The sequence below is a fragment of the Falco punctatus genome, assembly GCF_963210335.1.
Source record: "Falco punctatus genome assembly, chromosome: 2".
Lineage (NCBI taxonomy): Eukaryota > Metazoa > Chordata > Aves > Falconiformes > Falconidae > Falco > Falco punctatus.
Genome location: NC_137581.1, coordinates 24,856,841 through 24,875,468, shown reverse-complemented (window position 1 = coordinate 24,875,468; position 18,628 = coordinate 24,856,841). Strand labels below are relative to the sequence as shown.

The window sequence follows — 18,628 nt, the reverse complement described above, 5'->3', positions numbered from 1 at the left end:
GGTCAGGCTGCCAAGCGCAGCTTCCATTTTTTTATACTGTTCAGGTTAATAATAATAACAACAAATCAAAATTCAGATATAACTGGTCAGATGAGACTACTCATACGTGTGCTTTTGAAGCCAGGAGATGACTCCTACACCAAGTGCAAGCCACTGCCATTAGCGTTAAGGGCTACCAATCCATAGCTCAAGGTTGCTGATGAACTACAGGCAGTGACTGCAACAGGCAGCTGTAACAAAAGCTGCTCTAGTTCAGGTGGGAGCACAGAAATCAAGAAATTGTATCTGGGCACAATCTGTTTTGTGAAAAGAAAGAATCTGATCAAGGAAAATAACTTTCTAACCATTCACTCCCTCTCATTCTACACAATTAAAGAAGTTGCCTAAATTAGGAGTGTAATTTCCCTAGCCTTCCTCTATACTGAGGGAAACAAAAAGATACCTCCAGATGGTATTGTCACAGCCCATGTGTGAATTGCCCAACAAGTCTGGAACGCAGGCACCACACAGGTGCTTAGAGATGGGCAGGCTGTTCATGGTGTTCATCCCCTTACTCTGTGCCTAAGCTTGTTATGACTTAGTCGTGAAGACTGCACAGTTGTCTTAATATCTGTGTTTCTGACTGTTTAATTAAGAAGTGGTCACAATCTCAGCTAAATAATTGAGAATTTCAGAATGTTACTTTATTTCCTTATAACCCAGGCCTCTCTCCTCACTCACTTATGTGCTGTTATAGTTTATCTAAAAAGTGTACCAGAGTTTTTGATATTTACATTTCTAGGGAAAATCCCATAGAGGACTAATTGTAAATCAAGTAATCTGAAATATTCTGAAAATAATTCAATGGAAAAACTGGCCAAAAGAGGTTCTAGAAAATTTGACAGTATCTCCTTAAATATGTTTACTTCGTCAGCACTCAGAAACCTTATATATTGTTAAGCCCTAGACATGAACTGTTAAATAATACATAACTGCTCACCTCCAAAACCTTACTGAACAATAGATGCACTTTTCAGAAACATGTTATGTTGCTATGAAAGTTCCAAAAAGCTCAACCAGCTCAAAGCAAAAGCATATTATGCTATATTAGAAGATAAAGTGCCATTTTTTGTTTTGTTCAAATAGCTTAATGAGGCTGTATCGATGTCAGAGCAATGGAAATGGAAAAAGAAGAAAGTACACTGGTTTTACCTATAGCTTGAGAGGAATCCACCATGGATATTCGAGACACTGGTGTCAGCAAACTGAAGAGCTGTAGTGTGAGATCAGTGGTAGTAAGGGAGGTGAATCCTTTCAGGAGTAGCTGCTGAAGCCCTGAGAAGTCTGCCCACTTCAGCTGCCCTTGCAACTTCTCTAACTTCTCCCGGTTTTCAGCTTTATCTAGTGGCAAATGAGCCAGAAGTTTACTCAGTAACCGCAATGCCATTAGATACTCAAACTCAAAATCTGATTCCATCAGAGCCACAGCAACCCAGAAGATGGTGGCCAGTAGGTTGGTTGGATTGTTAATATGGGATGGGTCAGTGAGACTGTCCTTTAGAGAAGATGAACTTCTTGTTTTAGAGGAGAGGCCTTGCTGGGTGCACGCCTGAATTCTGTCTAGCGTGGCACTGCGTGGTGGGTCTGAGGACTTGTCCACATCTCCAAACTTTTTGGGTACAGAGAAGCTCCTCTGGTGCCTGCTTCGTTCAGCCGTGGCTGTGTTACTGCTTGCAGGATTCACATTGAGCTGCCCTGTGCTCTTCCGGTTTGCAGTCAGTTTGGTGCTTGATGTTAAATCTGGCGAAGATGAACTGAAACCAAAATATATAACACACATTGCAATGTGTTAGTGCACAGCTTGAAACTTGTACATATACTGGATGCAAGTTAAGTATACATCAAACTGTAAATAAATATTTAAATAGGAAGAGTAAACCACACACTGTCCATTGTAGCTGCCTTTTTTCCAAAACTGCCCACAGACACGACTGAAGTGAGGTTCACGTGGCACTGCATCAAACCAGGACAGGATAGCCTATGGTCTAGATAGGTAAGAACAACATGGGGATACGAGATACAGAGCTGTGAAGTGATTTGTGGAAATGCCTATATAATGGGGCAGGGGTAGAACTGAAAACAATTTTGGTCTTTAAAATGCCCTCATCAGTGGAGCATACCCTGAACTTGGCATAGCTGGCAGGCAAAATGCACGATGGCTTACTGGCTCATGTGAGAACTGTGGGCAGAAAAAACAGCGTATCTTAAGCAGAACCAGAAATATACCACATTGTCCTCAAGAAACCTGTCATGTGACTGCCTAGATTCTTGCTAGTACAGGTCCTTCAGAAACCTTGTTGCGACTGCACCCTCCCCTGCCTGTATCCTAAGATCCCCTCAAGATGGTTTACAGAAAGCAGAGGCATTTCAGTTTCAGTGACTGATGCCTCCTCATGGACTATCATGGGATGATCCAGACAATCCCTATCAATTATCTGTACAGATGAACATGCTGTGTGGACATATGCAAGGGAAGTTTGTTCTGGATAACAGCTAATTCCTGACTCTTTGGTCCCATTCCTACCTCATATACTGTAAGTCCCTACTCTCTATAATAATTTGGAGAGGATCCTATGGAATCAATAGTGTCAGGGCAAAGAATATTGCATCCTACTCCTTTCTGGAGTGTTTCTTATTTCTTGCTCCATCTTGCTCTTCCCTGAAATGTGCACTAAAGAAAGATAAACAGCTCTTAAGTTTAGAAAGTAGAAGTATTTCTCCATCTCTGCTCTGTCACAAGGCAATACCTGTTTTCTCCCATTGCAGTATAATACACAGAACTCTGCCTACTAACTTTAGAAATGATAGCCCTTGTATTTTTGTTTTGCATGCAAAGCATAGTAACTTATGGACATTTTTCAAAATGTTCCCTTGCTATTAGGAGTCAGATAGACATTAATCTCCCTCAGTACTGTCAACAGCTAAAGAATGTTAAAGAATGAGCCTGCAATTTCCTCCATTTACAAAGGCCTACTTTAAGGCCAAGGGTTTCACAAAGATGGTCTATGTGCCTAGCAACATCCATGGGTTATGTACACATGGGACAAAATTCTCCATAGTTTTATTGAGGAGAACAAACCATAATAATTTACTTAGGGAATACTTCATCCAAGAATGACAGGTTGTATGAAACCAGTATTACAAAAGCCATGTTTCTTCCCAGGTATGTTTTCAAGTATATGATACAAAGGTGCAAAAAATGCAGTACTTTTAAAGGATATTGAAGTAAGTTATAGCCAAGTGGCAGCAAGGCAGAATTTATAATTCATTGTAAAGCTCCATTAGTTATATGAACATTATTTCAACTATTGCAAAATTTGGCTGGGATGTGCTCTTGGTCTAGTTCTCTGAAGGTTACAAATTAGTTCAGTCTTATCAAAATTATTGTATGTTGTCAGACCCACACACTTAATATCATGAGACATTGAAGAAAAAATATAGTTAGGAGAACAGGCCCTTACCGCGATAACACCGTCAAGAGATCACTGTTCTTCAAACAGTCGGACAGATTATCCACAGCTGCTTCCAAAGTAAGCAGTGCCTCCATTACATACCCCTATCAATGCACGAGGTTAACCATTTCAACAAAGACATTCAATATAGAGAACATTTAAAAATCTTCAGTTCATACAAGGAATAGGCACCTACTGAAAACCTGTAATTTCTCCTGAAAAAACAACAACATCCACATCAATGCCACTGCCCTAACATTAAAATGGCACTACAACTGTGTTTTATTTTCTGTCTCTGAATGATCTATGAAGGCATGCAAGAAGGGCACATATCAGGGGATTGGTAATGGCATACAGAACCTCTGACTTGAAGATCACTGATTTGAATTCCTGCACAAGCAGTTGTGACAGAATATTACTGTCATCTTGTGGCAGTTTCATTACCTAAGTAAAATATGGAGGTGATGTCACTCTATTCCTTACTAAAAGGTAGTAGTTCTCTTTACCGAGTCTTGACTCTTGCAATAAATAGTCTTTGGTGGTAAAAATTGCAGTCTGTTTAGCTAAACTGAGTGGATATTACAGTTCACTAAGAGTGAACTGGATCAAATAAGGTCAGTCTAAATTTTGTATTGCTATGGATGGTGTAGATTTCTTTATTCCAAAAGTTGTGAACATTTGAGAAATGAGGTGTTGTCTACTTCATGTTGTCATATTACATCAGCAGATAGGATGATGCGTTCCTTAAGCACAAATTAATGGTGTGAAAAGGGAAAAAATGGTAATCGCAAAGATTTCATTTTGAGTGACATTTACTAGATGTTTTCTAATTAGAGCTATACGACTGTAAAAACCTGACAAAGGCTTTGATAAGGTGCATATGGATTCAGTAAACTCGGAGATAATCTTTTCTAAGGCCACATTCTACTTTGCATCACTTGAGTCCAGAACACCTTGTTATAATGGTAATTTTAAATTAAGTACACATTTAATCAACAGTACTAAGAAGCATTCTATACAAATGCATACCTGAATCTCATCTCCATGCTCTCCAATAACTTCCACCAATCTTGACAGGAGGTCAGACAACGCATGGGCAGAAAGGGGCTGCTTTAGGGCCCTGAATATCTGGAAAGATCGACCAGCATAATGTCTTGAGGAGCTTGAAAGAGCTGTTTGTAAAGCAACTTCACTCAGATGTTGCTCCAGATGAAAACCTAAGCAAAAGAACAGCATGTCAATTTGGGGTTTTTTTGTAATGACAGACTTTACTGTGGGTCATAAACAAGCTGAACCAACTCTGTGGGGAGGATATGCACTGTAGTGTATCCTGCAAACCCTGTGAGAAATAGATATGCAGAAATGTCTGTGTTTGGGAGAATTTCCCACTGTTTACATTTATTTCACACAGAATGTAAGAAATTAAACCGCAAAACCAAAATTCTGAGTCTGCAAATGTTAGTCAGCTAAAACCTGAAATTATTCATCATATTTCAATTTTTTTACAATTCTTGGACCAGCTTTCAAGCCACCCACTATTCTTGCTGGCAGCAACACAGAAACTTGCGAACCTCCCAAACCTAACGCCAAGCTGAATTAGGAGTCTTTCTATTAGCCTCAGAAGGCTTTGGATAAGATCTTAAATATAAATACCGATACGGCATTCTGCTTTGATCTTGCAAGATATTTAATTAGTGACTGTGTTGGTTTTCAAAATACCATCAGTACATTTCCTAAGCTCTAAAAACTTCAAAAATTAAAACCAAACTTCTATTGCCAGAAGAAATTTAACAAGGTACATTTACTCAGTATCTGTGATGTATTTTACCAACAGGACATAGAGGGACTTTCATCTGGTAGAATCAATCAAAAGGCTTAAAACCAACAGCTTTGAAGAAATAATTTGATTTAACATTCAGCCGCAGTCTAACCTAACATGATTTTTTAAAGCAATTCTTTCATACGTCATACATCCTTGTTAAGACATACAGTATGTCATGCTTCTGCATAAGCAGATCTACCAAGTCACAGGATAAACATTCAGTGTGACCTTGAGGGAATACTCTTTTAGTTATGAAAGGAGAAAAAAATTACTACCTGACTTGGAATCTTTAAATACAGATACAACATGACGCAGAAAATTAGTAAGCTGTTCAGCACTCTTGGTGTTCTGATTTTTGGGTGTGATATCTTCATGGCACCAAAGTGGACCAAATGCCCTTAGAGAAATACACAATAAAGCACAAAATTTCTTTGAGTTATCTGAAATCAATATAATCAGCTAAAATATATGAACTGTAAAGGCAATTAGATATTTCCAGGGCCATAGCCTGGAAAACATGCAACTGAACAGAATTTTATGAGCAAAATACAGGTAAATAAATATTCCTATGCTGTATTGTACAAAATGTCTCTTTTAAAATATGAGTTACACCATTTAGAGAGCAGATAGACAAATCCCTGGTTTTTAATTTAACATCGCACCTAGGATCTGCTGGCTGTAGTCAGTAGTTAATATTAGTTTCACCAAGGCCTTCACTCTGCCACTTGCTATGTAATTTTATAATAATAAAACCACTGTCTTCCATTACTTCATTGTTGAACATAATACTATCAGTCAATTAAACATTTTACTCCCATATGGTAAGATTTCTTCTGTTCCTAACACCGTAGTGCTTTATGTACCTACCTACTTCTGTAATTATCAACAAAATAGGAATGGGAGTCTGTAATTACCATAAAATCTTGGTCATTTTCCTTCAAGTCTTTTAAGTTGCTACAGATAATTGCAGAGAAGACATGAAGGTATGCATGTCGAGTACAAACATATCCCCTGCTTATCTCCATTACCTGGTTGTCAGAAACTCGATTAATTTGTTTGCTTTCTCATCTGTTTCAGCAGCAGTGTCCATGTCCTCAACCTCTTGTGTAATCTGTGGGAGATTTCCACTGCTGCCTCCCAGACTGATACTGGAAGAGGTGGAGCTGGAGCTCAAGCCGGAGTCTGGCACCGGAGACGACTGGTATTCTCGCAGAAAGTCAAAGCCACCTGCCAGATGAAGGAGAGGAGATAAAGATGGAATGCACTGTTGGGCCACCTTTACAGATGAAAGTGTCTGCCAAGCAGCTCTTTTCAGAGTCAGAAGCAGAAACCTTCTACTAGGAAATACGGGGGAAACCTGCAGAACACAACAACCCTCAAATGCCAATGGGAGAGAAAATGGTACCGTGTTTCTAAAAGTGTGGAATCCAACATAAAATGAAAAAAAACAGTCTTTTTTTTTTTTTTTTTTATTACTGCATGAGGGCTACAGTACTTGACAAACAAATGTTTCAGGGCATTTTACATTCAGAAGCATGACTATTTGTGAAGTGAATTTTGAAGTTGGCCAAGTCCATGCAAAATTCATCTCACTTCTCTGGGCTAGTCTGATGAGGAGAAAGACATCTGTGGGGTGGAATTTTTAGGACAATGATGCTGTCCCAATTTTACGAATGTAATGGAAACCAAGACACAAATGTTTAAGTCTTCTGTTCAACACCTTCAGTAACACTGGACTGCTGCTACTAAATATTTTCAGCATTAAGATAAAACCTCTGAGTACGAGTTCTGCTAGACCAAAAAAGCCATACAACTTCCAAGCTGAAATTAGAAACTAAGAACTATTTTCTTAAGGTTAGACTGCTAGTCGTCTTAGCCTGTATCTACAACAGAAAAACTGGCCTTGCAAGAAGGCTGGGAGCAGGAGGGGCCTCTCTACTGACAAATCCATTGCAGGTCAGAAGAGTCGTTAATTTAGTTGCCTGACATTATGTGGAATGAACCTGAGCTGAAGTATTTTCAGTTATGATTCTCTGCTATAGCTACTCACCCACACGGTCACTCTTTATATCAGCTGCACAAAAAAGAGCCCAAATACAAAGCTGTGATAACTTCCTGGACTTGAGAAGCCCAGGCACTGGGTGGCAATTATGTTTTTCAGACAGGAATGAAAACAGTTTTTCATTCTGGCAGAAAAGCTGTAATACAACTTTAATGTAAGAATTTTATTCTGCATTTAATAATTCATGGGCATGCGTTGGAAAAGAGATCCGCACAAATCAAAAGAAATTCACAAGAGGTAATTTTGCACAGATGTTATTCAGAATGAAACCTCAATGACCAAACTAACTCATTAAACTGAAATACCTATGCTGCCTTCTCATTACTTTAAAAAAATGTTTTGTGTCTCATAAAAAAAAATCAGTTATCAAATAATATTGTTTATAAAGCCAAAATATGTATTACTTTTGGTTATATTCCTAAAGAACCATGGAAATGCACCAATTTGAGAATCTTTCCTTTTAATTTCTCACTGTATGGTGAAGTTCCTCACTCTCTCCCAGACAACAAGTCCTATCTCCATAACTCTACATTGGTTCTGTGAATCCTTCAAATCGCAACAGTATGCTTGCTTTTCGTAATATTACATGACAATAGTAAAGCTAGCTAGCAGCTTTCTACAAAATGTTCCCAACCAACCCCTTAAAAGCAGGTAAACTGCACAAAGTTAATAGAACACCCATCTCAGCAGACGCCTGAAGTAAGCCTCCTACTGCAGAAACAGATTTCAGGACAGAAATGAAGTTTATCTGTGATATAAAGGAGGGTGCATATCATGTGAAATTTAACTGAATAATGGAAAATCTGAACTGCACATTCTTGCTGCTCTTCCTGTGTTGGAATTATTTATTCATTTCTTTTGAAGGCTGAAGAGTGATTGCCCTCATTTAAAGTAGTCCCAGCTCCCTGAGGGGGAAGTTAGGAAGTTATTAGCCATATTAATGTTTAAAATTCTACATTATATATTTTGTCTTACATCAGATAGCTTTCTCACTATCATGAAAAGTTATCTAATAATAATTTGGGTGCATCTCTAGGGTAGTTCACATGGAATTAATATTAATGGGAACTATTCCTATTTGCGACTTTACTACTTTATCAAAACTGTTATATTTTAGGAAAGTAACCTTGACATCCTACTTTCAAAAACTGCACAGTATAATGCTATGTTCTTTTTTCTGCTGCTTTATTACCTGTATAAAGATATTCAGGTAAGTATGCTGGTTGTACTGTCAGAGTCTTGATTTCATTCATCTCTCTGGTCTGAAGAAGCACTGATGCAATGCCTTGATAGTTGCTATTGCAAGACAATGCAATCAAAAGATGAAGCAATAACTTTTTACTGTGTTCAAAGACCTCAGGGCGGTAATGGTCAAGACCTAAAAGAAAAGGTTACAGCAATCACTGAATATGAAGTAATAATAAACAAGTACACATTCCAGAAATACCAAAAATTCCAAGGCAGTTCATGGCAACAGCGCAAACAAACAAAATATGCAGTATATCTAGATAACAGTTACTAGTGTTTTTACTTGAAAGTAGGTGTATATTTAGTTTACAGACTGAGGTCCCATACCGGAGGTACAAAAGAATGTGTGGCAATACAACTTTATGCATTCTGTCTCACTGCAGTGTTAATTTGACAGGGCTGGAAAACCCCTAAAAGATGAGAAACCCTTGATGGTAGCTGTAATTACATTGATTACCTCAGTATCTGGCTTTCTTGCACAGACATCAGTTTTACAAGTGCAAAATGTAAGAGGTCAATACCGATTTATTAAGAAAGGAACTGTCAGACAAAACCCCTTGAAGAAGAACTTCAGATACCAGTGACTAGCATGAGAACTTAGCCACCAGCTCAGGGTACAGAACTGAAACTGAAGGTCTAGCACTGAAAGACTCCAATCCCATTAGCACTCCTGCTCTTACAAGATTTTAACACAGCCTGAACAGTTCATAAATTACAAATATAAAGGAAACATGTTTGTCAAATAAACTGCACTGTGTGGTAGTAATCTCAATTCTCTTTCAGTATCTTTCAAGATATTTAAAAATACTTTCTCCCATTTAGGGGCAATTTCAGTACTGAAAAATGGAATTGTTTTCTTCTTCAGCTCCTCTCTTCTCAGGACATACTCCTCTTTGAAAAGCAACTACTTTGTTACTCTAAGTGGCAGCAGCCAACAGGTCTTTCAAGTCAGGTATTTTCTAATATACTCCAGTCATGCTGGTTATTGTCTGGCCTGCAAAAATGAAACTGCTCATACTGCCACAGTCTGAACAATGTGTCTTTGGCTCCTATGGGCAGGTTTATGGATGTCCTGTGATCCTTGCTCTTGCTCATCTGCCCATAACCTCCTCCAAAAGAACCACAGCCAACGTGCCCACCTCTTTTTCAGCTTCTTCGGGTTTCTGCTCCTATTCTCCTTTCTTTATTTCCTTCCACCTGCCAGGAGATAATGAACCCATCCTACCCTGTTCTAACACACACTGAAAAGGATATGAAAAGTTCTTTTAGTTGAAAGCAAATTCTAGATTGGCAGCACTGAAATCCTGTTAAACCCCAGTGCTGTATCAAAGTACTGACATAGACTAACTATGAAGTGAGAAGGACAGTTCAGCTTTTGTGCTTTTCCAGTGCTGGGCCCTTCTTTAACTTGGAAGAGTTCCTGAGAGGGTAAACTTCTGTGATGTGGACACATTTCCATGAGAAAGAAGTCTAGCTGCTCAACTCATTTCACACGGGTTGCAAAACAGTTTTAAAACAGCAGTGATTTTCATGCACTGCTGAGACAGGCAGGCTCACACCAGCAGTCTGCCTCTCTACTTCACAATCAGTACTACAAACCATCCAACAGCCTATTAAACACACATACATTGCAAAATTCTTTCATTTTAGTATTTTCTCACTTCCTTCCAGTAAATGGAAGAATACAGGCTCTTCAGCTAGCCACCATACCAGTTTCCAGTTTCCTTTTCGGCCAGATGCATCTGCCTGTGCACATTCCAACAGGACAGAAATACTTAATTTTTAATCACATTCATACCTTTGGCTAACACGTGTAGCGTAACTTCCTTACACCATCACAACAGAGCTCTACTACAAAACATAGAAACATTTTCTACAGGAGCTACAACAACTCTAGAGAAACTGAACTTGAAGCCTGGAAGCTGTGTTCTCATTTTAGTTACCACTAAACCAATTACATTTAGTGACCAGTTACATTTAACTTTAATTTCACATTTGAGAATTGAGATTTCTTAACCAAGGGATTACCTCAAATGGTATTTATAAATTTCTATTTATTTCTTATGAAAAACTGTAATGTTGAAACATTATTGTGTGAACAAATCAGTAGGTATTTTTATAATGGATTACTAATATCATAACTCTGTTTCTGCATGGCTCCCTAATGGCTCCTTACAGCTGTCTTAACTGCAGTGGCCACGCCACCGCATACTACTCCTGTGTTAATTTATTCATTTATTCCTGTAAGAATTTCTAACTGTAAGCACCAGTTTTCTTACGCTTGTTACAAATCATACTAGAGACGCTGTTTGATCAATTGATGGTTATTGATTTGATTCACACACTTATCCAGTTTTCTTTAAGATCCCTCTTATACTTAGAAAGTTCCAGCAATATAAAAAAGAAGTAAAATTTGTTATGGGCAGCCACAAAATAGATTTAACTTTTAAGTGGAAGGTATATGTAAAATGTCGCATTGAAATTGACCCTGGAAGTCCCATTTGACATGGTCCTGGCTGTTATTCTTGTGTTTCATTAGAAGTCTGTGGAAATCAATATACTAATATACAAAACTTCAGTTTCTGATGAGTGTGCATTTTTCAAAAACTCCTATTTGATAAAAATATTTCAAACAGAACAGTTGGTAACAGCATAGCTGAAAAGGAGAATGAGGTATCTTCTTCAACTATATACTGAAATATATCACATATATTCTACCGCTGTAACCTCCAATTTAATCTTTTTTGCCCACTGAACAACAGACTCTTCCAAAATTACCAGTGAATAGACTTAGTGGTAACTATGGTGGCTGAATGAGAAGTGGACTTCGATCTCCAGTCACAATAAATTTATTTCACAAGTGTGTGGCTGTATTTGTTTGTGAAAACCATTATTTATCAACCATGAAAGTTAGGGAATAGCTTTATAATGCTAAATATGCTTATGTGCTAAAAAATCAGGCCACTCACTTTTCATAATGTTAAGTGACAGGGTAAGGAAGGTATCACCCTCCAGCTGAACTGTGTTACAGTCAAGAACAGACACAGCAGCGGGGAAAAAGCAGTGCCTCTATGCTCAGATATATAAAGGAAGACACCGATGATAAAGTATTCCATTAGCAGTGAAATTAATGAAGCTTGCTTTCCAGTGGTTTGTGTCCTACCTTCACTGTCTCTGCAGTACAGCAATCTCACCTCTTACACAATACTTTCTGCAAAGGCAAGAGACAGCACTGGTGTGTGTAGTCCAGGTCTAAGGCATGTGCTGACTGCCCAGCTGCCCATCACAAACCAGGCTGTACAAAGGCTGGGTTTCTTCTGCCTTTCTCACAGCAGGGCCTATGGGTTTTTTAGAGATATTTTAGGAAGTCAATCATCTTCAAATTTCTACCCAGATCTCAATTTTGGGTGAAATTGGCCTAAATATTCAAAAGCTTCAAAATTTTGAGACTAATTCACAGACTGTAATTGCCTAAGAATTTTTTTTTCTTTTTTTTTTTTTTTTTTTTTGGAAATCATAATTAAGAACATGTAAGAAACACACCTCTACAGCTTCAGCAAAACTGAACTAAAAGGACAGGAGTAAGTTTATACTATATTTCTTGTTCTGTTGGTCTTACCTAAAAAGAGAGCATGAAGCAATAAAGGGAGATGAAGAGCCCAATCTTCTCTCACACTGTGATCCGCTACCATCTCAGTCATGAAGATGACAGCAATATTACACCTGGAAATTAAATCACAGTATCAGTTTGAAACCTCTAGGAGGTAGGAAAACAGTAACATGATGGCTATTTCTGACGAAATAAACAATCTCTACATTTTCGGACTTGTAGCATTTCTTCTCAGTATGATTGATGCTGGAGCATCTTGGCTACAGTATTAAGCAGGTAAGTACTCATTCTGAAAAGAAAACTATTACTGTCAATACAAATCATGTAAAAGAAGAATTCCAGAACATGCACAGCCTAGTTAAAATAAAAGATCAAGAGGGGGAAAAGTGCTATGAATAACAGCCACATAGACTTGGGAAAGATAAATTTTCCTTTTCAGTTTTAGATTCTTATCAGAAAGTGATGTTCTACACCGTAAATAGGCTTTCTGGTAGAACTACATGCCTTCATTGCATGGTAATTTTAGCACTGGAAATCAGCAGAAATTGAAGCTATGACTTTCAGATGTTCTGAGTGGTGGGACAGTTGGGACTGGTGTTGGTTAACCAGTACAAGGAAGCATCTTACTGTTTGAAATGTCAGAATGAGAAACTGCTCACCTGTGAAGAGGTCCCCGTGGTGTGATGGTTTCTGGGAGGTAGTCCACAAGTGGTGCCCAGCACCCTCCATTGTAAGGCATGGGCAGGGGATGCGGTTGTTTGGTTTCAACAATGTTCAATAACCAGCTTGTATATGGAGAAACAGGATCATCTGCGTGGAAAAGCATTATAAAAGCGCATAAAAAACAAGTCTGGTTACTCATTTTTGAGAAATAATAAAAAGAGAGTTTATACTAACATATCAGCTCAGCTGCTTGGAATAATGTGGTAAGATGACATGAGGTCTGCAAATTCCTGTGTTCAATAACAAGTGATGCATTTTTAATCCTGCTTTCACGCTGCTGGAAATTAAACAGATTCCAGGCAGACAGCACTAAGTGGTAGGAGCTGCAGCTCAATCCCTGCTGTCACTTAGTAGCTTTGGATTCAGATCACAAAGCAACAAGCAACAGACTTTCTCTTCAAAAATGAGAGAGAAGTTCAGCCAACAAAGCTGCTGTCAGAAGCCATCTGTTGCAAGGAGCCGCATACCAGTGACACATTCTTGCAACTCCTCACCAGTGCCCTACAGAGCAATGCTACAAAGACAGAAGTCTAATGTCCTGAATTAAGAAGGAGGCATAAGGAATGCAAAAAACATCTTCAGGGTAATTTTCTTTCAACAGGGATGAATTATCTCTTGAATTTCTCAAAGATGTATTTAACTTTGCTTCAGTATGACAGCTGCTGTATATTAATGAGCAATAACTTTTTTCTTCCACCTGTTCATCTGCAATGATATGGGTCATGTAAGGTATTTCCACCACTTTCTGTCTCCTCTCAGCTGCACAGCTTTGTTCATCTCTCCTGTATTCTAGTCCCTCTCATTCTTCACCATTTTCCCATTGGTCAGTTCTTACTTTCCAGGGCTGGCAGTCTGTGATGCACTGCCATGGAAAATGTCCTTTGCAGGCCTGTTCTTGACATATGCCCAAACACTGTCCTTTGTGGATTTTTAATGAGAGCATAATTATTTGCTCTGGGGTTTTTTTGGTTACACTTTTGTATTTTAGGTAGGTTTGAAACTCTAAGCACTTCCCGTTTTTTAAGAGCATGTATCTGGTGCTTGTCAGGTTTGCCACAGGAAACAAAACTATTCTGACACCTACAAAAGTAGCAGAGTTAGCTCTCCCTGATGCACATCAGTCCTCAGTTTTGACAAAAGGACTTCAGGTTTCCAGACCTTCAGGAGCCCTTCAATGGAGTAGCTGCTCCTCCAATTACTACTAAAATAGTTTTAACATTCCCATTCTTCAGCATTAGTCTTCCAAGAAGCACTTTAGATTTTTATGATTTAGACCTCTACTTATTTCTCTCATCCTCTGGAGGATGATTTATTCATTACTGATAAAGAAGAATAAATCAACATAATAATGTAGCAAAGTATATTATTTTCACATATTCATCTTCTAAGGATTAACCAGATGTCTGCCAGATGCTTTCCACATAAAAAGCACTGCACAGTCACTATTTATTACTATCAATTTAAGTGTTTCACATAAAACTGCTTTTGTTTTCACAGGTTTATGTGCAGACTGAGAAAAAAAAAAAGAAGCACTTTGCACCTTAACATACAATCTTTGCCTGAACAACTGAGTTTCTGTGCTGTGGGTTTGTGTTCTCTATTTATATCCTCAGCAGTACATGTCCACTCAAGTAGACTGGACAGAAGAAAGAAGCCATACCACCAACTCCTTCGCAGCCTGGGCTGCCTGCCAGAGGGAGTAAGTTGCACTTTCTTAATGGAAGTTGCATTAATTATCTTGCAGAATGACAAATGGTGTAAGAACTCCTCTTTCTTTTTAGAGTTCTATATAAATGTCAGTAGCTAAGTAAAGTGTATTTCACTTCACATCTAGGTATTCATGTATTTGTGGAAAGAACCCCTGTGAGAAGGAAACCTTGCATAAATATTCACAGTACTATAAGCCTTGCAGGTACAGGCAGGAAAAAACATCTGGGCACTGGCTTGAGGAGACATTCCAAAAGAGCAAATAAAATTTCAGTATTTTTTAACCTTTTATTGCTCTAAGCTCTTGTCAAAACCAGCTACTTATGAAGAATGTTCTGATAATATAAACATTGTTCTGTTTTGAAAAGATCGCTCATGAAGATCAGATTAGCACTGGTGCTCCAATTAACATCTGCTGAAGAATTTTTAGTAGCTGCAGCACTGGAAAGCCATAAGAAAAACAAGTGTACTAAAAACCACTGAGTTTAATATGTGGCATATTTTTTGTGTATTTAAATACTGCAGTATGCACATACACAATATTTTGTAAATACTGTGCTTCACAATTATGAAAAATAGTTGTTGACATACATGAAATTATCTTATCTTATTGTATTTGACAGTGTTTCCATTTTTTGCAGGGAAGTACTGCCAAAAAAATACTTGGATAAAGAGCACATAAAATCTTTACTTTTTAAGTCAAAATACTGTCCCAAAATAGTGTCCATAGCACCAAGAGAAGACATTATGGCCTCTATATTATTTGACCTGGCTTTATTAAGTGAGAGATGAAAGTAAAAAAGGTCTTGCCTTTTTTACATTTGGTTAGGGCCTAATAGAAATCGGTAAATTGGCTTCCTTACAATTCACTCCAGAAATGAAGTCAAACCATCCAACTCCTAAAATTTACAGTGTCATTCAACAGTTGACAGAAATATCTTGGTTCTCTTTGGAACCTCTGCTGAGGATTAAGTGTCCATTTATAGTCCATTTAGCAGAAATACATAAAGAACAAGCATGTTCTGAAGCCCTATCTCACTCTCCCATCTAGCACAGGTTTGCACAGTGCAGCCAGAAACTGGTTTCAGACAGCAGAGAAAACCTAAAGAGGATAAGACCTCATTTTGGAAACTCCTGAATCTCCTCTTCATGCTCATATAACAGCACTTGATTTGGAGGGAAATACTGGTGAAGGGCACAATTCCAAGTACTTGCTGTAATGCTCTTGGAAGTCTTTTGCCTTGCCATGTACAAAAGGTTCAAGATGCTACTCTGGAGGATTCTCTGCTGCTGCCTTCTGTGAAGTTCTCTGGCCTTTAAATAGGTTTGACTGAGCCCAGGTTAAACAAAGGAAATTAATTAAACAAGTTATGAAGGCAAAATAAAGATACTCCCTGTATGGTGACGCTACATTACTGTTTATACAGAGAGCCTCCATCAGTCATAAGAATGTTTTCCCCTCCCACCAAAACACCAAATCTTCATCAAATTGAGTAACAGAACTTACTTTTATCATCATCATAAGATCCTCCGGAGCTATTACTGTATCTTGATTCTAGTCGGGTATGTGCTCTGATTACATTACTGAACCTTCAAATACAAGAAAAATCTTCATTAAAAACACAGACTGGCATTAAACATCTGGACTACATGTTTACTCTACAAAAACAAGCATTTCCTTAAGCATGCACTTTTATGTGCGAGCGGACGGCAATGTGAATGTAATGCTGTTTCTTTCCACAAAAGAAGATTTTTACAGCCAGTTTCTGAGAAGTTCTAACAGTATGCTCCTGTGTCACAAACTCTTAAAATTTAGCAGAGGAGAAATTCTCATGCTGGCAAATGTGTGATTTTCTCGAAGCAAGAAACTGTGCTAAGGCTGAACTGAGATATAAACTGTTCATGAAGCCAATATTAACAGACCTTCTAAGACTGACACATCAGTTTTGAAGTGCAGATGCACTTACAGCTTCTAGTGTCTTTGATAATGTAAATGCCAGCAATGAATTCAGGCAAATTATTTTTTTTTTCTGACGAGTCTTTCAGCAGGAATCAGAATACCAGTATCAGAACGTTGTAATCTTCCTTTCATTTTTATCATACAGTCTCTGGCAGATTTGAATGCCAAAAACCTTTTTGGAGTCACATTTAAAATTCACATAAGACAAGAAACCCTGAAAACACAGTTGAAGTATAGGAGGACATTAAGTTTGCCTAACTCACCTGCTTAACTAACTAACTTAAACAAAAATCTAACTTAAAACTATATGGCCATAAACATTTAACTAAAGAATAATAACAAGCAATCCAGAGCAGAAACAGTTTTATCTTTCTTTTAAGTATGTTTCTAGTGCATATGCTTAAAACCATCACTTTGAGTCATCTTTACTTTCAGTTTGAAATCTTAGTACTAAGATAAGTGCCATTTTTTCCTTACATTGAAATTAGCAGATAGACATAACTCACTTGACAAAATGCTACTCATGTTTGTAACAGGTAGAGGGCAAGCATTTCAAAAGGTTCTGAAGTACAGAAAAGTTTGCTGACGTAATTCTTTGGACCTCTAAGCCCTGAACATATGGAAGGTGGGTTGGACTACTGAAGTGATACTACCAACGATCAGTAACAACAGACTAATATAATAGTATTACACTTACTGATTAATGCTATTAGAAGTCATTCAAAGTTCTCTTACAAAAATAAGAGGGTTTCAGCGAGAGAAGAAATAGATATCTGTCTGTGCTAGAGGATCTGATGGCCCTTAAGCTTTGCATTTATTGATTCATCATTTTTCAGTATGTACCATAAGTAGGAAAGGACTAAACTGAATATATGATTTCTAAGCAAAATATTTTACAGTTTTCCTCTGTAAGATATTTTATCCAGACAAAGGAGGTGTCCTTGCAATCACGGATACAAATCTGCATACTACATTTTACTCACTGTCTATGAAATCAAAAGGTCTGGTCAAACCTGATTTTTCACAAAGATTTTAGTAGTCATTATGTGGTACACACTCTTGATTTTCTTTCTCCTTTGTGGATAATGCCTACAAAACGTCAATCTACTTGGCACTATTAATTTAATGTAGGTTTAACAGATGTTTCTTTGTGATGTATTATTAAACAACAGGCAGGAACTAGAATCATGTGAACAGCTTTTTCTAAAAAAACTTTTACATACACTCATTTTAAAATGGTCTTACTGGGATAACTCCACTTAGGATCAGCCTGAACATCAGAGCTCCTCACAAAACAATGCAGAACTTTGTCCAGCATCTCACCCTTAGCCTAGGAAAACACATACACGTTGGAGAAAAAACCCCAGCAAACCACAAACCTTTCATCAGTCTCTTTCACCATTCTGTTCTCCTCTACATCAGGAAAACTGTCTTGGCCAGCCACAACAGTGTTGCTGCTGGAGGTGGTTCCTGTATATGAGATGTCAATAAGAACACCTGTTACATGCACCAGACAGTATTTGCAAAGCAATAAAAGCCTATGACTTAAAATTTTTATAGCAGCCACAGTCAAAGTGATCATCTTGGAAACACTTGTGCATATGAATGAACACTTAACTCTACAAACCAGAACCTGCTTGCAGGGCTGAATGGTGTAAAGTTTACATGCTCTGAGGGACAGATGAACATAATTATGCTCTTCCACTTCTTAAACTAAGCTCACTTTAAGGTGATATAGCCTACTGTTTTCCAAGATTTTGGCAAAACACTGACAAGGTTAAATTTGGAGTTGGTGTCTCTTAAATATCTTTGACTACTGCAGCTTGAAAATAGCATTGAGCCTTCGAAAACAGAATTGCCGCAGTTGAGGCTCTCAGTTTTCAGGAAACTCTGCTCCACTGTATTTGTGATCACAGCTTTGATGATTACTTCTTTTTCTGAGAAACTAGTGGTAGAAGAACCATCTCATATGAGTTCTGAACAGCACTAAACATTGTTAACATCC

At 38.0% G+C, this 18,628-nt stretch overlaps 1 protein-coding gene across 6 annotated transcripts in view; it reads right to left on the bottom strand.

Annotated features, from left to right (window-relative positions):
• FRY (FRY microtubule binding protein) overlaps positions 1-18,628 on the bottom strand; it is a 217,527-nt gene that overhangs the window by 43,646 nt on the left and 155,253 nt on the right. For all 6 annotated transcript variants that reach the window (XM_080377495.1, XM_080377492.1, XM_080377493.1 and 3 more), the window contains exons 35-44: positions 18,003-18,093; positions 16,171-16,253; positions 12,893-13,043; positions 12,243-12,346; positions 8,568-8,753; positions 6,342-6,540; positions 5,589-5,710; positions 4,521-4,708; positions 3,501-3,595; positions 1,192-1,793 (exon numbers count right to left, since the gene is read on the bottom strand). In XM_080377495.1, the coding sequence (XP_080233621.1) occupies positions 1,192-1,793; positions 3,501-3,595; positions 4,521-4,708; positions 5,589-5,710; positions 6,342-6,540; positions 8,568-8,753; positions 12,243-12,346; positions 12,893-13,043; positions 16,171-16,253; positions 18,003-18,093 (1,821 nt within the window). The remainder of the gene's footprint in view (positions 1-1,191; positions 1,794-3,500; positions 3,596-4,520; positions 4,709-5,588; positions 5,711-6,341; positions 6,541-8,567; positions 8,754-12,242; positions 12,347-12,892; positions 13,044-16,170; positions 16,254-18,002; positions 18,094-18,628) is intronic.